General features: G+C 35.0%; 1 protein-coding gene and 1 non-coding gene across 2 annotated transcripts; one reads left to right on the forward strand and one right to left on the reverse strand.

Annotated features, from left to right (window-relative positions):
- Positions 1-262: 262 nt before the first annotated feature.
- On the reverse strand, positions 263-15,356 carry LOC136797569 (plancitoxin-1-like). The gene is made up of 5 exons (XM_067054155.1): positions 15,205-15,356; positions 14,428-14,669; positions 12,039-12,329; positions 6,288-6,637; positions 263-655 (listed from the first exon to the last, which is right to left on the reverse strand). The coding sequence occupies exons 1-5, from the start codon at positions 15,303-15,305 to the stop codon at positions 527-529; spliced, it is 1,113 nt and encodes a 370-aa protein (XP_066910256.1). The 5' UTR covers positions 15,306-15,356; the 3' UTR covers positions 263-526.
- A 1,906-nt stretch (positions 15,357-17,262) lies between these two features.
- Positions 17,263-17,334, forward strand: Trnaa-ugc (transfer RNA alanine (anticodon UGC)). Its single transcript has one exon. It is a non-coding gene; the product is annotated as a tRNA-Ala (tRNA).
- The last annotated feature ends 3,868 nt before the right edge of the window (positions 17,335-21,202 follow it).

Genomic DNA, 21,202 nt, shown 5'->3' on the forward strand with positions numbered 1-21,202 from the left:
ACACGTATCAGCCATTGTCTGGTAAAGTGGAAGTAAACAGACTTAGACACGAGGAGATGTTGAATGGCTTCTGCATGTGCTATTTAAATTGGGAAGATAAATATTTAAAATGATGCTGGAAAATATTTAGTTGGCTTGAAAAAGCACGTTTTTAAATCTTGACAAATAACGGTCTAGATTTGTACGAAACCTTATTGGACCTAGGATACAGCCAACTGACTTCAATTTTTGTCAAAGATGCAGGAATAAAAGTCACGAAAAGTTTAAAATCGAAAAATATATTATCTGAAAAATAAATTTGAGAATAGGTATAAAAAAATATTTTTGGTAAAATAAGTAATAGTTATCACACGGTACCAAGTACAATATGGAATATATTTTTTGAGTTCAGATTTTTCGTCATAATTTCCGAGTCTTTATGCGAGGAAAATATATAAAACTCTGAACGAGAAAAATATCCCAGTAGTGACGTCATTTTTTACCTTGATCATTCATGATTCATCCTGCAAGGGCAGATTTTCGTTTATTACACAAGGTCAGATTCGTAAAATTGACTTTTACATGAATTGATACCATCGACAAGTGAATGAAAACGTTCCCATAATGCTTTGTTTTTGGTGCAAACGGTCCCACCACCTCTTTTGAACTGGCCTGTCTGTGAAAATAAAGAAAACGACTTGTGATCAGAATTATTTTAATTACACATATAAAAAGAGTCTGTAAACTTTGCTGAGATTAATTGTCTTAAATTTTCTGAAATCTTGAGCTTTAGTTTGGTCCTATCCTTATTTTCTTATCTCTAGGGGAAGAAATATAGTTAAGTATTGGTGTTTTTGAGCCTCGTTGTTTTTATAAGACTGTTTAGGACAAAACAAGAAACGTAAATCACTGGAGGAAAGTACAAAATTTGGACCAAACATGCCTAATACCCTATGGATTGATATCAGAAGGGCTGTATGAAAAAAGGGTAGCCCTTAATCACTAAACGCAGTGAAAACTTAGGTTACAACCCAAGCGTCCAATTTTTAAGAAAATTTTCAAGATCATTTTTGGCCGAAACAAGAATTATAGAATCTGAAAGCTTCGACATCATTGATGACGTAATCGCTACCTGATGACGTCATCATTCTTTGAAAATACCGAGAATAAGACCCCCACTAATCATTTTTCACTTTCCCAAGTAAAAAAATAGGAAGATGCTCGAAGGGTTTTGAAGCCTTATGCTCTTACATAGTTTGTCCTTCCTTGTTGAGTGTTTTTTAAAAACAACCATTTCAGGAGATCATTAATAAAATGCACTAACCTTTATATACCCTGGACCAAGTTTCTCAATCCCGGCCAAGCAAAATCTTTGATCGGGGTTTTTTGAAAAGTGGTACCCTAATGGCGGCACTACTCAATAGCGGTGTAAATGCATCGAGAACGCTAGATCTACTTTCCCTCGAAAACTTTTGATGATGTAGCGCCGTTAGACGTTAATTTTTAACACTGTAATGACTTCTTTACGGGTACTAATTCAAAAACAACTTAGATCAAAGATGGCGGATATAGCTTGGTCCAGGGATATATAAAGGTCAGTAAGTAAATACTATTTTCATTATTATAACAATTATTATAGCAAGAAATAATCAAGAAATAGTGAAAGGAAACACGGATTATCATTATCATTATCATCTGAAAAGACACGGATTATAAACCACTCCAGTTGGCCGGCAATTGCAAGAAGATATATATACTACTCAATAATTGAAAAAGATAAACAAGTAATACTGAATAGTAAACTAGGTCACAGTTTGTCTCAGAGAGACCGCTGTTTTACAGAGAAATTAACACTTTCTTCAGCAGTCAACAGAACAACATCCATCACAAATCATGTATGATCAGTGAACTGTTATCAGATAGAATAATATCTCACTTTGGCTACTTTGTCATCTATTCAGATTCCCTTTGTTAAAAGTGATTATTGGTCGTAAAAACAGTTTCTCAAAATCTGATGCGTGGATAGAAATCTTCTTTTAAGGGTATGTTTGCACGGTATTTTTTCTCAGTTACGAAATTTTTAGTTTTGGAAAACGATTAATATTTACAAATCTATTTTACCTTACAATCTGGAATTTTAGGAGCTGAAATTTGGTGATTCCATCAATTTTAACTCCTAAAATTAAAAAAATCAGTTTTAGTCTATACGGAAAGAATAACTAATTTAGGTGAAAACTTGACACCCAAATTTCTTTTCTTAGAAGTGCGTTTTCAAATAGTTTTCAACACTGGTGAATCTATAAAATGAGTTGATTTCAAATAGTAATTCTTATTTGCATTGAGGGGACCGAAGTGCCCGAAATTTCCAGTTGAAAATAATCAAATTATGTGCATAATTTTTGAGAATTCAAAAGAATCCAATCAAGCATGAGAAAATATGCAATTAAAATACGATAAGAACAAAGAAATGACATTATCATTGCACACGTGCAATTGAATTCCCATTGCAACTAAGGGACCCCTTACAGACACGCTTCATTTTGAGGAAAAAAGCTTGTATTCATTCTATCTGATAATAATTCTATGGTATGATACTTCATAGAAAATGAAAAAAAGCCCATGTAAAATGCAATAACTAACAATGTCGAAAAGAATTGCAGAGGACCGAGAGAAGTCATAATTCAAAATTACTCCAAGAAGTGCGTCTAAAAACAAAGACTACCTCTAAAATCAAAACGCGCGCATCTAGCTAACACGCTGAACTTTCTAAGCCGCCGTACCATCCACCCATACCTCTCTGGGCCACCGTACACGCAGGATATCTCTTAGATATTTGCGTGGTTATCTCCCTAATATTCAGCCACCAAAAATGAAAATTAAAGATGGGAACTCTCAAAAATTTTCAAATTTCAGTCTAAAATTTCCGTTCCGTCAAGAAAAAAAATGTCAAAATTTATGTCTTGAACTTCGAGAAGTAGATAAAAAAGATGTCTCAAAAAAAAAAGAAGTCTCAAATTTCAAAGGAATAGCCCTAATACTGAATCAAAACATTGCTAATCCGTATCGAAAAAATCCAGAAAAAAATCCGCCAAAAACATCCAAAACTATACGCAAAGAGAAAATAAAGGAAAGATAGCACAGAAGAAAGATATCGGTGTGAAAAAAAATCAAATAGATTTGTAAATTCGTCACAAAATTTAGATGATACGTAAATTTGTGTATATACCGTGCTGCTCTTACTTCATTTTGTAAAGTTGAACGAGTCGAATGATGACTTCTCTGCTGTCCCTCATCGGGCGCCATGTAAAATCTTCTTAACTCTTAAGGGCTTTGGTCATAGTGAAAATCAATTTAAGAATTTGAAGATAAAACCTTATGTTTTCGCTTCTACAAATAATTTCTTTATTTAGATTTTTTCGGAAAGATTTTCTATTTGGCTACATCCCAAGTTATAGCTGTTTTTGTATGGAAATTTAGTGGAGAAAATTGCCAAAATTGAGGTTTTTTGGAGATTTTAAAGGAAAGATACTTCCACAAAAATTCCAAAATGTTTGATTTTTACCAAGATTAGGGCTTTGAAAGGTGAAATACTCTTCTTCGAAAAACTCTTCGTTTTCTTCTTCATTTGATTTTTCATTTCAATTTTTCGATTTTTAAATTTTAAAAAGGTAGGTTTAACAGGACATATAAAAAAAGTTATACGAGAGTTATAATGTGAAAAATGTTATACATATAGATTAATCTTTCTAAAATGCAGAAATTGCCATTTAAGTTGGTGTAAAATCGAAAAATTGGGTATGTCCAGAGCCCTTAATAGTTCTGGATCATGAGTATCAGTAAAAACGTAGAAACATTGAAGATTTTAGAATTAAACTTTATACGTCTTTCCGCTACTGAATATAATTTAAGGATGAATATCAAAACTATGTACAGTACGTAATCTAAAAAACGTGTCTGAGTCACGTGATTGCGCACGCGTCGTTTCTTTCCCCAGAGTCCTCGCTACTTTCCACATACAGATTCATTGAATTATTATAAAAACTTTATAACAATTCCTTGATCATATCTAATCGAGTAAACATTTTACCCTCAGTGGGTAAGAGAGATAGATTTCCGTCAGTGGTGTTTCGGGAAGATTTTTCTGGAGGGGTCAAAGTCAGTTTTTTAAATGCCCCCCCCCCCATTTTCCAAAGTGGTGCCCCCACCCACCAGTTTCTAAACTTTTACTAATTCATTTGCCTTTTCCAGCTTTTCCTTAAATTGTATTAAATTATCATAAGCTGCATGAATTCTTCAAGTATAGAGATATATTTCCCTTAGCTTTTAAATTAATCCCGGGAAGAAATTTCTTATCAGATAGTTTCAATTTTGTGATTTCTAAGTCATAAGACTATTACAAGAGATAGCGCCTTCTGGATGAAGTCATCGTAAAAAAAGGACCAAGTGTTTCAAAAAAAAGTGTATTAAAGTCTATTCACGATAACTGTGGAAGAAGATCTTGTAGAGAAGTGCTATAACTTTCATTTTCACTGGAGAGATTCTTTGATCTTAGGAAGTCATCACTGTGAAGAAATTTCACTAAAATATTTATTCAATATAAAGTTATGATACAATGTTGATAAGTGATTGACCCCAAAAAACAGCAGAAAACAGCAGAAATCAGCGTTTTTAGACTTCAATCAGCTTATAATTTTGTTTGATATCTTTTGACTGAATGATTATTTTAGAGAAATTTTTTCACATTGATGACGTTCGATGATCAAGAATTCACTTCAGTGAAAATGATAGTTATAGCACCTTTCTACAAGATCTTCATTTTTTTCTTCTTCATTTGCATCTTCATTTTTAGAATTTTTTTAAAGATTTTTTTATTTCAAATTGTTCCACTCACTAATATCTTTCCAATGATACCAAATTTATGAACATTGAAAAATTCCTTCAAAAATTATAGGTTAATGAAAAAAGAGTGCACACTTATCGTAAATAGACTTTAGTTTGAATTAAGATTGTGAAAAAACTAAAAATGCATCTAAGCTTTTCACCATCAGAAAGAAGAAAGGCTAACTTAAATTTTGAGCTATCATACTTTAAATTTGCTTTATGGTTCAAAAGTTTAAAGAAAATTAAAGCGAGATCAAGTTCCAAAAACTTAATGCTTCAAAAATGTTACAGATCCTTAAATTTCATATCCAAGAAACATAGAGGTATAAGATTCCAGATGTCTCCAAAGAAAACTCCATCCAAATTCATAAAAAATCTGTACAGATAAAAAGGAATCGTGCATTCCTTTTTCTATAACCTGAGATCAGATTGTGAATGTTTTCTGCACACCACGCTGAAGCTCTAAAGGGATGTGTGAAAACATAACAAACTGACGAATATGCAACCTCGAAATCGTAAGGACCGCGTTCCTCTAAAAGGACTAGGAATGACAACAAAGTTGCCGTTATTGTGTTTATGAATAGGGCGCTGTATCAGTTTTTGACTTTCCGGCGCACAACAAGATTCTTATTGTAGAATTTTCCGCGGGAGGACTATTTTCCTCAGATGTATAATTTTCAAGCACCTTCAGAGGTTTACCGTGCGCGTAAGAAAATTATGAACATCTGTTATCAGGTTATTTTTCTATGACTGTGTTTAGTTATAAAGTTCATACCATAATTTTATTTACTGTATTATCTCATTTAAATGCTACTCAATAAAATTGATAGTGTCACTATTAATAGGTTATCGAACTTCGCAGTTATTTCATTCCAAGTTTTGATTACGATCTTGCGACCGCAATTTTGACACTAAAATACATTTTTTCACAAGCAACCCTGATTTTCGGCTCACGGCCAAAGTTGCTTAACATTCTAGCTCGATTTTCAATAAATTTGCTCAGGCCATCCTTATATTTATGCTTCCTGGTGAAAACCTATCGCGCTGGTCAAATTATCTTCAAAGCTTTTCCATTACGAGTAAGTAGATTTCAAATTACTGACTGACTGCAAAAGGTCGAACTTTTTGTCAATCTGTTGAATACATAGACCAGAAATACGTGTACACGTTTTAAATACTGCTTTTTAGAAGAGAAAGAATTGGAAGCAAATCCAGATTATTCACCAAAATGTAGAATTTTAACCGAATTCGAACATTTTCGAAGTCTTAGCCTTGTTACATACTTTTTTATGAGAAAAATTTCTTAAGAACACCGAGTCTCAATTTGGAAAAATGTAATAACACTCGCTTGCATGTACCCAAAAATTATCAAAAGGGAAATTAATTCAAGAGTTTACACTTGTATATATTAAACGATAATTTCTTACCTGTCTGTTAATATCACCAATACAGACGTACGGATTGTCAGCCGTGTCACTAAGAGCGTACTTCGAATGATCGTTCGTATCGTAAAACGAATAAGAGGAACCGTCCGAAAATTCAAGCTGAACGTCCGAAATATCTTCAACTGTATACGGACCATCACAAGACGGCCCTATATTTCCACCACCATTTTGCCAAGTTTCTGTTAATAGGTTGGTCTTCAGTGTTGGTGCAACTAGTTCTGAATAGAGATCTTTGTTGAATTTTGTACCTTTCGCGAATGAAGTGAAGTTGATTCCACCAAGAGATGCGAACTCTTGTAAACGGTAGTAAGGTGAACGACGTACCATTTCACCTGAAAGTGCGAGGGAAAAAGAGATGTGCCATTCAGTCGAACATAAGAATTTTTAATTCTGATCCTTAACAAAAAAGTAAAATATTAGCCAGTAATACTCCAAGTGGTTTATCTATATTTTATGCTGCTCTGGGCTTCATAAGGTAAAAGTATCAGAGAGACGTTATTCTGAATTTTTTTTCCTAAAATATTTTTGTCTTAGCCGGAAAAATAACAAGTAATTTTCTTGCAGCTCTTATACTTCATAGTTTTTTTTAGTCCTTTTACAGTAATTTTAGAGTGGATATGTGTGTAGTGTGGTGCGAAGGCTACAAGGAAAATGTGGTCCAAAATTCTATCTAGAAAAATCATATTCTCTGCTTGTCGACTTTTGTAACATAAAGGCCAAATCCTTGTTACATCAACATTTAATTTACTTTCTCTTGCTGTAAAGCTGTCGTTAACATATGGTATTGGTTACATTACATAACTTTTATTTAGGAAGACCCTGTCAGTTATGTCATTTTCGGAAGCAGTAGACATTGCAAGGTCTCAAGGATTGTGATATCGATGGAAAACATCTATAGGCTTTCTACCGGAGTTTCTTTTCCGGTAAAATTGCCTATACTTTGTAAATTTGCCTATAAAGATTCCCAAGGAACATGTAAGCCAAAAAAAATTTTTTTTCTCATCGGTCCTTAACACCACACCCAAAAGCCAAACTCTCGTGTCCATGCCCTTTCTTGTAATTTCTCTTGTAGTAAATGCTGTCGTTAACATATGATACCAGTTATGTTACACAAGTTTAGGAAGATATTACAAGTTACATAGTTTTTGACAGCAATAGAAATTGCGCACTTTCGAGGATTGTAAGGTCTGTTTGTGCCCAAAAACCTTCCCATTAAGGAAGGCCACACCCTAGTGACCAGTTTTCTTATACTTTCTCTTGTCATTAAAACTGTCGTCAACACATCGTACCGGTGGGTTACGTTTAGTCCAGGGAAAGTGTGCATCAATTGTGCGTTTTTGACTAGAAAACATGAAATTTGGTACAGTGGTACCTTAGGGGGTAAGAAACATTTTAAGCCTCTGACCCACTTCTGGAACACCTGTTTGTGTATTTTACAGACCAGAATGCCTCCCAGGGAAGAAAAAAAATTTTAATCTTCAAAGTATGTCATATGATATATCGTTGGAAAGGTTTTCTCACACTGATTCTAAAAAACATCACAACTTATATCTGCAAATGGACTGGGTCCGAGTTATGGGCTACGGAAGTAATTTACAGACCAGTCTGCATGCCCGAAAAGTTTTTTTGTTTTTGTTCCAAACCATGGCATATCATATACCATTGGAAAGGTATTTTTACACTGATTCTAAAAAACATCACAACATGTATCTGAAAATGGACTAGGTCCGAGTTATGGACCAGGAGCCATTCTGGTCTGTAAAATACTCCCATGGCCTATAACTCGAACCCAGTCCGTTTTGAGATGCGTGTTGTGGTTGTAATTAGGGTAGGGCGTCAACAGGCATTTTTGGGGCAAAGTCAAAAAATTCAAGATGTAGTGTCTTTTTTATGAAAATTTAACCTATTGTGAGGCATTCTGCGCAATTTTTAAGGTTAGAAGTCCAAAATTGGCCGAACCGGGGGTACTGATTCGCACTACAGGCAAAAATTGGAAAAAATGGCCTTTTCTGGCCTTTTCAGGCCTGTAAATATGTCAAAACTATTGCAAATCTTTTGTTGCGGATATACCCTTATCCTAAACCCAAAGGATTTTGATTTCCCTGGAGTACTTCCAGAAGACTATCACGACTATCACTGCAGAAAGATTTTAGGTTCATGTTTATTGCCATTTTTAAGATTTTTCCAGTCAAAATTGGGATTTGTGCTCGAAATATTGCGTTTTAGAAGGAATTTCAATTCTAAAATGGGGGATATACCCAAATCCCAAACCCTTTGACTCCCAATGACTTTGATTTTCCTGCAGTATTTGTCTATTGTCATTTTTTCAGTCCAAATTTGGGTTTTTGCCTGAAAAATGGCTCTTGGCAGGGATTTTATTTCCATAATGGCGCACATAGACGCATCCCAGACCCAAATGATTTTGATTTCCCTAGAGTATCTCCAGAATACTATCACTGCAAAAAATTTCAGTCAGCATTTAAACTCGGCTTGTAGAAGTTTGCCTTAAAAATGCTATTTTTGATAAATATGATTTTTTTTGCTAAAAAGCGATTTTTGAAAACGCCATTATGAATTTTTGAAAAAAGTGGATAACTTAAAATTCATTTTGCTTAAAGACTTTATTGAAGACTTCCATCTCTAAAAATTTCAGACATGTGAATTAATCAGTTTCAAGTTTATGCACTTGCAAAATTGGCTTTAAAAAGCATTTTGCTACCCAAAATTGGCTTAAAACGGCTCGTTTAGGGCTCCAATAGGCACAATTTTCAACCAAATATAATTATTTTGTTGTTTCTTCCTAAAATATAGTACAGCAAATGAAAAAAATAAGATTTGCAATAGTTTTGACATATTTACAGGCCTGAAAAGGCCAGAAAATGTCATTTTTCCAATTTTTGCCTGTAGTGCGAATCAGTACCCCCAGGGGGGGGGGTTCAGCCAATTGAGCAGAATGCCTCACAGTAGATTAAATTTTCATAAAAAAGACACTACATCTTGATTTTTCTGACTTTGACATTTGACGCCCCACCCTAGCTACATAACACTAGATACCTTAAGTTTTATAACTTTCGACAGCACTGGATATTGTGGTTTCAAAGATTTAGAAGTTTGAAGACAGAAAAACAGCAGGTTGCATAAAGGATGCGGTTACTAAAATTTTGCTAAACGATTGTTTTTTCGCTCATCAAAGACTTATATATAGATTTTAACTCAACCCTAACGATTATTCTGTAAAACAAAATACTAGAAAAGTATTGTAGTGTTATTTATGCACTACAGTATGTGGCCCCCAAAACGTCGATCAAATTTAAAATTTCTCTCAAATCTAGAGGAAAAGACGTTTTACAAAAATTTTTGCTGCATGAAAAACCCGGGGGGGGGGGTACTAGGGCAAGATGGGTTACGGGGATGCTCCGCTGGTCAGGGTACCTTTTTTAACCTCCACGAGTCCCAGGTAGGGTCGCAAAAACACCAAAATAGAAAAATCAGTCCCTCGTAGTGTGCCTATTTTTGGAAAATTTGGGGAAAAAGTAGAAAATTTGAGAAAATTTTGGAATTTCAGTCCCATTCAGGGTCACTTTTTTTGCAAATTTCGAGTCCCACGTAGGGTCCATTTTTCGAACCTCAGCGGAGCACCCCCGTCGGTCGACAAGGGTAGTACCCCCCCCCCCCGGATGAAAAACTTTAACATCTCTACTCTATTTCCCAGAAGTTCTTTTTCAAAATTTTCAATTTCAACAAGATTTTTCAATCGCTTAAAAATAGGTAGCTTTTTTCTAATGGCCCCCAAAACGGAGGTTTCCAATTTTAGCGATTTCTCGACATGTCTTTAAGATATGAATACAAAATTTTAACCATAGTTTTGAAATGTGAATTAGAGGGTTTTGGGCATAAATTTGTTTGATAAAATTTTTACAGTATACCCCTGGTTGTTAAAACGGAGGTTTGGGGCCCCCAAAACGTAGGTGTAGTTAAAATCAAATTATTAAGTCCAGTGGTAATAGGGGGAGAAACTATGAACATATTTGTGTTTTCCCTTAGATTTACGACCCGATGGATCTAAAATTTATGATTTTTATAAAATATTTCAAGATTTTCGATTATGCAAAATGACAATTTCTTAATCAAGTTTCTGAAAACCAATCTCTTTTGAAAATAGTTCCATTCATGTATAGGATACCGGGGGGGGGGTACTAGCGAATGAGGGGTATGTGCGGACGGGACCTCCGAAAACCGACCCTTAGAGAGACTGATTTTTGCTGAAAAGGTGACCCTTAGAGAGACTTTTTGAATTTTTTTTTTCGATTTTTGAAAAAAGTCAGACCCTTAGAGGAACTTTATTACTATTTTTTCTCTGGAAATTGCTAAAAATCTTCTTTTCCGACCCTTATAGAGACTAATTTAAAACTTTCTAAGTTTTCCGACCCTTAGAGAGACTTTGAAAGGTGAAAAAACCGACTTTTACCGTCCGCACATACCCATCATCCATTTTTGCCTAAGTACCACCCCCCCCCCCGGAGGCGAGACTGAAAATATCAAGCTTTAAAGGTATTTTTCTCCTACATTTTGCTAAAAAATGACAGAATTTGTCGTTTTTGCTGACTCAGCGAAAATTTTTATATGTAATATTAATTTTTTGTTACAAACTATTATTTCAAGCTGATAGGAATGTCCAAGATTTTTAGCTGTTTCTTAAATTTAAAATTTTCGGTTTTATCAATGCTGGTTCTAGGGCCCAAAATACTGGTTGACCTTTAAGATGCTATATCTTTTACCCATCCTCTAAAGTCACAGATGTATATGCATTTTCTGAAAGGCATTAGGTGTAGAAAGTTTCCTATACCCCATTTTTATAACTTATTTTCACTATCCAAAGGAGCTAGAGTGAGTTATATGCAATTTTTATCTAATTTTGGTGTTGAAATATTTCCTTCAGACGCAAATATGCTATTTTGAAGCTGTCTCAAACCATCAAAAACATGCTAATTTTTAAGTAGGACTATCATACTTTCAAAATAAACAAAAATCGTTTAATTCATATATTTACGGGTCAGAATCCTCATTTTAATGACGACCTACATTTTGGGGGCCGTCTCCGTTTTGGGGGCCATATAATGTAAAGGTAAAAAGACAAAAAAAATTTAGGCTTTTTGTTTTTTAAAGATTTTTTAAGGATTCTCATGTACAATTCAACTTTACCCGCTGGGATTCTACAGAATTATTTCTAAGATTGATGAAATTTTCGAATATAATATTTTTCCCAAAACCAAGTCAACTTGACTTCTTGAGTCCTTCTTCACATATACCTCCTCTAGGCCACCTTTCAACTCTTCCTGAAATAGTACCGAGTTTATCTATGTCGTTTTTTCTGTGACGGAGACGGTAAGGTTCTAATTTGACTAGATCCTGACCAGCTGAGGACTAAGGTAAATCAGCACTTTTACCGTCCTCGATTTGCGGGTCAGAAGTGCGGGTTATTCTAAATCACTTTAGTCATTCTACCGTCTTCAAAAGAGGAAATACATAAACTCGCTAGTATATAATGCTCGGGATAGTTTAAAGGTGAATATCTATTCTAAGGTTCCTATAAACGCCCCTCTCTCATTATCAAGACCTCCCTGTTTGTTCATATTTGAATAATTTTTAACCCTTTATTTCCGAGTACCCGTTTATCATAATCGAAGAGTAAGAAAAATTCTTCGGTTTTTTAATTTTTATTAAAATGAATACCTTTTAATAGTGCTGCGATATTTGGGAAAATAGTATCCCATCCCTCAGGTATGGACCCATCGTGAACGTGCGGATTATTATAGCGCAACTGCAGCCCAATATCATTGACAGCAGAACTATTTAACGTAATGCATAAAAACATTTGTCCGTACTTGTGTCCAGTGTGCGGATAACCGTATCCATTTTTGACGTAGTCTGGAAAGTGAGGTACGCTGTGCACCATCCAGAACCCAGTTTCTTGATCAAAAGCCATCGCACCCTTGGTATGTCCATGTGTAAAATACTCGTGACCTATTTTGTGAAAAGAAAATAAGTTTTTTTTCTCTGCGAGAATATATTCGTAGTAGAGGGGTCAAAATGTTAATAACTTTTGATTCAGATATATTTGCTTGTTTTTTTTACATGCTTGATATACAGTTTGAAGGCATTTGAAGAAAAACTTAGGCAACAGGAACCCCTATAAGTCAAAGTTATTTTGATGAAATTTCAACGCGTCGATTTTTCGATTTCCAGAAAGTGCTCGGCAGTGAATGTTTTATTACTCGAAAACCCCTCCTTGAAAACCAAAAAAAAAAAAAATGAATGAACGCCGGACATTTATTCAAAGTCAGACAGTAACGCGGTAGTTTATGGCTGTATAGGTCTTTTCAAACTAGGCTGAATTTAATCATTGCCTTTGATAATCTCACATACTTCAAATTTTCACAGTATACACAATCTCTTTCATTTCTCTAAGAGTTCCTAAACTGTTCCTAAAATGTCTTTTTTAGTGAAAACAGGAAAGCCATTTGTTGAAGCTAGAGATGAAAAATACGGATTTTTTAAGTTACATAACGCGAATAAATTTCCTAATCAATACTTGGTGGTTTTTAAGGTTTCATGCATATTTTCCTATTCGTTTTTTTTCTCAGTAAACAAGAAAACAACAAGCCATGGTTAAACACCTAGGGAACCGAAAGTAATAAAATATATGCCGGAGGAGCTAAAAAATAATATTTGACCTTTTCCAGCCTGATATCTACCGTGGCCCATATATGACATTTTAGTCGTGTTAATTTAATCATTAAAACTGGCGATTCGCTTGTTAGCCCACCAGTAGTGACTCGCTACTTAGCAAATCCTTAACTGGCGATTCGCCACTTAGCAAATCTTTAACTGGTGAATCACCAGTTAAATAGCTGGCTAAGTAGCGAGTCGCCAGTTAAGGGTTTGCTTAGTGACAAGTCGCCAGTTAAGGATTTGCTAAGTGAAAAATATTCTTTCAAATATTGAGTGGGGTGGCGAAAATTTCCTTGACATTCACTGGGGTGAGAAAGAATTTTTTTGCATGAGCTAAATTTTGGTTAGCCTGTGTGTTAGACTGTAGACCGCTTAATTTTATCGATAGAAGGTGCTGGCTAACTTTTGGTTTAGTGCTAGTAAAAATCTGCTTCTTACATGCTACGAAATATCACTAGAAATATCATCTTAATCAGGTGGATCTACTCTTACATTGTAACAGGAAATGAGGTCTGGGAGAAGGGGGCTATAAAGGAGCAGTACGTTATATCAAATTTTATGAACTCTGGAACCTAGTAATGTTTAGTATCTACGCAAGTGAGAAAGCCTCTCGAAAATCTTTCAGGCTATAACCTAGCTTTAAAGAAAGAAAGGTACAATTACAACTGTGGTTTGCGCTGACACAGAAATTTTTGATTTTCAACCCCAAAGTTTGGCATTTTCTACGTTTTAAAATGACCATGACAATGACCATAGAAGTCGGGTTGAATACAGTTAATATATTTAAGTGGAAAATTTGATGGCGAGCGAGCGAAGCGAGCAGATTTTTTTGGCTTTTTCGAATATTTCACCTTTAAAGAGAAGGAAGAAGAAAATTCTAGTGGGGTGAATTTTTGAAAGGAGTACGTTAAAATTTTTATCATTTTCAATGGGGTGTTTTTTTTACTACAACATTCCAGTGGGGTGAGTGATTTGTCCAGTGGGGCTGAAAAATGAGCCATTTTTGGAAAAAAAATTCACGGGGGTGGCCAGTGGGGTGGATCCCACTGGGTCACAGAGGCAGGGGTGTGCAGCAAGTCGCCAGTTAAGGATTTGCTAAATGGCGAGTCACCGGTAAGATAGCTGATTAAATAGCGAATCGCCAGTTAATGAATAAATTGACAGCAGAAGTAAGATGCCATGTATGGACCACGGTAGATATCACCTGTTCATAAATTACATCACTAGCAACGCTTACATCGTTTTGAAAATATTGCTATGACGATAGATTCCTAGAGGAGTTAAAAAAAACTATGCTATAATGACTGAGCATTTCGGATAAATTTCAGATCGATACAAACGTTAAAAAAGGGAGCAGCAATTGAATTGAAATAAAAATTCAAAATGGTACCTTCTGGGTTAGCATCATTATAAAACACATGTGCTTGGTCACTCGGGGATTTTCCATTTTTATAGGCATCATAGACTTGATTTAAAGTGAGTCCAGCCACACTTTCAGGTGACGTAATGTTTACAGGCGATAGATTGAAATCCATGTTTTTACTATCGAGATAAGCGTATGCTGACCCATTGCGGACGTTATCGGGCACATCTTTTTGCCATTTTATTTCTGGAAGCTTGTATAACACATACCTACAAACAAAACGCAAAGCTCATAACACAAATTAAGAAACAGACAAGAGCTAATAAATCCTTTTCAGTGGAAAGAAATAGTTTTTGGTAAATTAATGGCTATGCCACCATTGACGTTTATACCCGCGAGCTGATTGGTATGCGCCATCTAACCTGGTGTCCTCGGACCCTTCAAGAGACTAATTTGACCAAATTTCGATCTTTCAAGGGACAAAATTTTTCCCTTTTTTCGAATGTTGATTGGAATAAGATTTAATTTCCCCCCTTACAGAGGGTTCAAATTTCCAAAAAGACAACCTCAAGGGCGGCATATAACTGTGCACTTCATTTGACTATACAACTCAAGAATTTATCTTTGTCACCTGCTTGTCGAAAGAAGAACTACAGACTTCACAACTTGTTTTTTTTTATTTTCGAGCTAAAAACATCGAGTATCGAATGGTATCACTTTGAAATCAAAAATTAAACATTTAATAGCCCTTTCATTCCTTCTCAGCATTTCCCCAAAAGAGACAACCGTGTTAATTAAACTTACATATCGACAGGATCGCCCTTTTTGCCAATACAAGACATTTTGCTGTCTGCTGCAGAAAACATCATTGATAAGACTAACAAAATCCTTTTAACAAAATCCATATCATTGACTTTAGATATGTTTGATAAATGCTATGCTATTTTTTTATTCCTAAAAACAAACCAACGCAGCAAATTTTAATACGACAACGAGGTCAAATACGTATGGTTTAAAATTCAAAGGTATTATAAACCCCTATAAACTAAGTCAACTAAGACACCCCTGTCTCACAGCCCCAGTGGCAGTGGAACTTTTTTCTTCAGTGGGGATGGAAATTTTATTATTCCAAGGTTGAAAAATCCAGTGGGGATGGTTTTAGAGTGCAATTTTTTTCATTTTGATTTTCGAGTGGGAATGAAATCAAAGTCAGTTTCCCAGTGGGGCTCAAATTCCACGGTATTTTCCCACCGGGGACCAAATTTTCCAGTGGGGCTGGGGTCCCAGTGGGTCTGTGACACAGGGGTGTACTAAGTAAAGAAAAAAAGTCACATACGATGGGTGAAAAAGAATGAGATTTGCTATGGAGAAGTTAACTTCAAAGGGGTTCATTACTGTTGAGGAAGCAACAATGGCATTCTCTTTAACGTAAAGAGTGTCCCATAGAAAAGTACCAAGATTTTCTCAGAATTAGATAGGTTGTATTGTGTATGAGGAATTTTTTATGATACAACAGGCATTACCCAATAAATGCCGGAGGCTAGAGTCGAATCTCCTATTAGTAGCATAGACAAGAGGGACGCAAAACTTGTGTAGAAGAGCAGATTTTCATGTCACAGTAATTATCTATTCATGATGTAAAAAGATAATTAGAGTGTCATAAAAAATCTGCTCTCCTACACAAATTTTGCGCCCCTCCTGTCTACGCTACTGCCTATGGAGGATTTGAAGCTAAATATTTTCAAACGCTCGTTTTGAAAAATGTAAAACGCGAAAAATAAAGAAAGCGCCAGATTGAATCCGTCATCCGAGATGCTGCACAAAGTTTAAGACAAAATTCTTCGACTATGTTATCTCATTGTTATTACCCTGACCTGTAGTCGTGTAGTTTTGCGACTTAGTATACAACTGGCTGGCAAAATCGAGTCAATCAATGTCCCACAGCAGCCCATTAGAATTCACTTGATTTTATGTGCCGTACCGTATTCTTTATAATAATTATGATTTATAGTTTGAAGTGGTGAAAGTAGAGATAGGCAGAGCCAGAGGTTAATGTTGATTTATAGCACGTCAGAATATCCATGATTTCAGTTCATGCAAATCAAAGTTCAGAAGATACAACCCCGAGTACAACAAGAAAGAAGAAAAATACACGATCTTAACACCCGTCCGAACTTCACTGACCAAAGAAAAATAAAACAGCTTCCGGTTCACACACATACCAACCTTTCTCGAGTATTCCCATGTTTTGAAAACTTTGATCAAACGAAAGCGACTAAGATTGGTAGCATCCTAAATCACAACAAGATTTACTACCAAGGAAAAAAACAAGCGATATACCAATTCTCGTTACTTCAATCATATGACTTTTAATAAAACAGTCAAGGTCACATATCTAATCTATTATAGCGAGAGTCATGCTCTTAATAAATTAACCTGTCCAAACAACAGTTGCTAAGGGTACGACAATTACACTTAATTATTTTATAAGAACAAAGTAGCTAGAACGCTGTACAAGAAGCCAACAATCAAGAATAACCGTAGCTTGATGAATCAGCCAAATGACGGTAGAGCAACCAACTAACGGTGCGCAAGTGTCGAGGTGTCAAGTGTTCATTTCTCAGCCGGGTCATACAAACGAAATAAAAATGTTGATAAAACACAACAAAGTCTAAGTGCTAACAAAAATTAAAACATCAAAATTGAAAGGGGAAATACCCCACTGACAAAAAATAGTTTAAAAAGCAAAAACACGAACGAACATGCTAACAGTGAATTTTCTTAAATAAAACAATTTAGACAAAATAAAGCTATCAATCAAACATAAAACATGATATCTTCCAAGGCAGACTACGATACAACGGGGGTGTAGCTCAGTGGTAGAGCGCTCGCTTTGCATGCGAGAGGCCCGGGGTTCGATCCCCCGCACCTCCACAGTTTTTCATGCAAAATTATATAAGAACCCCACTTTCAACATCTGTGTCAATATCAAAGGCTGAGACTTTTGCGCAGCCGTATTTAGAGGGACGGATCGAATCTGAAGCTTTCTCTCTTTTTACTAGACATCTTTTTATTTTGTCTCGTGATGGATTTCACTTTTGATCTGGCGTTTGCGGGAAAAACTTGTGGGTCACGCGCAACCTCGTCCCCGTGTATCCCAGGCTTTATGTATTAATTTACGTTACTGACAGACGCCAGAGAATTATCTAGCTCTATCAGTAAGCATAAAAAAGCTGATGATACACAGGGAACGAGGTTGGGTCACCAGTTTTATGGAAATAAGATGCTTCATTCCCCATCCCAGAGTTTTAACTCTAGACCCGTCTAGACCCCTTCGGGGGTTTTAAATCAATGACGAAACCTCTCTCAGGGTGGCCAGCGATTTTAGTCATTGAAAATCAAGTATATTCAAGTACTTTTTGGAGCATTTTTGATAATTTTCAAGTATATCTTTGCTATTTTCAAGTATATGAAGGTGCAAAATTCAAGTACATTCAAGTATATTTTGAACTTTACGTATGGTGCTTCGTTAGAATAGGGATATCCGGATCCTCAATTTGCCAGAAATTTTATGGGCTTCCCTTTCTTAAAAATATAATGACAAAATTGTGTGCACAAAATAATGTCACTGATGCCAGAATTATTTTGACATTTTCTCAAATTAAACAACAGATCAAAATGTGCTCTAGAAACTAGTGGATTTATGACACCATGGCGTACTACAGCGGTTGTCTAATTTCTAGAATTTTATTACTAACAGCTTACACAGCAAGGTTGTCAAATCAGAAGATTTGGTTGCGAGCGAAGTGGGTAGAATTTCTTTTATTGCAATTCTAAGTAGTAGGAAGAAATTTTCCGATATTTCCAGAATGTAGAGACTATAGAGACTGTAGAGAATATAGAGACTATCAGAAATATCTTCTTCAAATATCAGACTTAAAGACTTTTAAAGACATTTCCAGTTCGAGCAGACGAAGAAACTGTAATTAAGAGTTTAGTCAATTCAGTCAAATCAAAAACTTTGCTGAAAAATTGACATTTTCCCAATTTTCAACTTCTTATTTCTATGGCTCACTGCTCCCAGAAGGTTTATTTTCTAGCAAGAGTTTTTAACATAGAAAATTGGCGAGCACTTTTCATGTCACTTCATCTTTCAAACTTTTCAAAAATACCACCATCGATTTTAGATAGGTCAAGTGTCCTGATATTAGTGGGTTTCATGATTACTTGGAGGACCCACCATGGTTGGGTCCGACAAAGAAAATTTTGAAAAATAGGGATTCAAAGATTGGCTAAAACCATCAATTTCAAGGAACTCTAGAAAGAAATTTCCTGACTTTTCCCTGACTTTTGAAGAATTTTACAAAAATTTCCTTTCTAAAAATAATCCTTTTTCCAGGTTTTCCAGATTTTCCCTGACCGCTTTAGCAGGCCACAATTCATTTACCATGGGCTCCATTTTTCAGCAGTAGCTTGATTTGCAAATATCAGATATCCATTTGGCAGAGAAATGTGCACATTGGATATATTCTTTCAATACATGCTCCAAAGGCTAGATTTTTGAAATTCTCAATGAGAGTTATCTTGCAGTAAATAACTTGAGCTGAAGAATATCTAAGATTCTGCTTTTACTTTTTTTCATTTTTTGTATGCCCATTAAGGTTCATCTTTTAAAAAAAAGCCATATCAAATAGGTTAAGTGAATAAGACCAACCAAGAATGTCTAACCTTACAAATAGGGGTACAATACATTGTTATCAGGAGGACCCGCCATGGTTGGGTCCGAATAGAAAATTTTGGAAAATTTATACTTCAAAACAGCCTGTAAGAGCCCTGGAAATAGAAGATTTGATTGAAAAAAGAAATTCAAGTATTTTCAAGTATTCCAACTTATCATTTTCAAGTATATACTGGAAAAATGGGCATCTTTTCAAAAACTCCAGTATAATCAAGTACCAATATTTTTTTCCAGTATATTCAAGTATTTTCAAGTATTTCCAGTATCGCTGGCCACCCTGTCTCTTTTTTGAGAGTTTACAAGGCTATCGAAAAAGTTCTATAGTATATAACTTAAAAAAGTTCAAACATTCTAAAGTCTGTCCAGATATAATTGGCAGTGGAGACAAGAATGCCTGTAACTTTTGATAGTCAAATATAATTATGAAAATTTTTTTTGCTCGTTTTAGAGAATCAAAAGCGCTATATTCGAATGTATTTTTGGTTGAAAAATTCGCGATTTTTAGTAGTAAAATATGCGATTGCAAAAATTGAGCTTTTTTTCTACTTATGCTATAACGCTCATTTTTACACCAGTTGTAGTTCAACCTTAGGTTAAGAAGTTTGTTAAATTTCAAGGTAAACAAAAGAGTCCTTCGGAAGATATGGGACCCGAAATACCCCTTGGTAGCACTTTTTTGTGAAATATCAAATCTCCAACTTATTACTAAAAACGGGGGTTATTTTATCTTTTTTGAACAGTGCAAGTAAAAGTTGGAAAGTGTTGGTTTATTGGTATTATTGGTATCATTGATTATTTCGAAACGAAGTGAAATCACAGTATAATTGCTTTTATTGAAAAGATAAGCATGAACTTATATTGCCTTTGTTATTTTTAAGTCATTAAAGAACTTTGCTAATTCCCAAAACACTAAACACAGTTTGGCTATGAGGTCATTAAAAGAATCGTAAAATGTGTTATGATCGAAAAACTGTTTTATCAATCATATCACTACCCCCGTTTTTAGTAATAAGTTGGAGATTTGATATTTCACAGAAAAGTGCTACCAAGGGGTATTTCGGGTCCCATATCTTCCGAAGGACTTTTCAGTTTGCCTTGAAATTTAACAAACTTCTTAACCTAAGGTCGACCTATCACTGGTGTAAAAATGAATGTTATAGCATAAGTAGAAAAAAAGCTCAATTTTTGCAATCGCAAATTTAACCGTTAAAAATTGCGAATTTTTCAACCAAAAATACATTCAAATATAGCGCTTTTGATTCTTTAAAACAAGCAAAAAAAAATTCCATAATTATATTTGACTATCAAAAGTTACAGGCATTCTTGTTTCCACTGCCAATTATATCTGGACAGACTTTAAGGACTAATCGCAATTTCTAAATCGCTCACAAGATGTTGAAATTAAAAAAAATCAAAAAAAGTTTTAAAATTGAAACACCAAACCGACGACGAACCTTTTCAACACAGACTAAGAGGGTGTGTTTTGAAGGTAATTCGTCACCACATTCATTCATTTTCAATAAAAAATTTCCTAACAAACAAACTAAATTTGAAATTATTTCGAGAAAAGGCGGAGAAAGAAATTAATAGTATATTACAAAGAAGACAAAGTATGGTAACAAAAATATCATATCGAGTATATATATAATATATCAAACTAAAATTACACACATACATAAACTAACTGTAACCAGTAGAAGCTATAGCTATACAGTATGTAAACAAGAAGATAAAGACTAAAAGTGGAAACAACTTTGTCTGTTCTACACCTAAAACATTATGCTCTAGGATACGATATATAGGCTAGAATTAGTCAAAATTCATTACACACCGTTATACGAGAGGCACAAAGTATGTCAAATAAATAAGTCTATAACTTTTGATACTCGGGTAAGTCATGGCATGTCTTAAAATTACCACAAAAATTATTTTTCGATGGCGCTTTGATTGTCAAGCAAGAGCACTTTGGCAAGGTGCATCATTGGTTTGTTAACAGGTTACTTTTTCGAAGCAAAACCTACACGCAGCTTTGTTGCGCAATTATAATGTTCTAGGCGCACGAGG

Source organism: Clytia hemisphaerica, unplaced genomic scaffold (genome assembly GCF_902728285.1).
Source record: "Clytia hemisphaerica strain Z4C2 unplaced genomic scaffold, Clytia hemisphaerica genome assembly, whole genome shotgun sequence".
NCBI lineage: Eukaryota > Metazoa > Cnidaria > Hydrozoa > Leptothecata > Clytiidae > Clytia > Clytia hemisphaerica.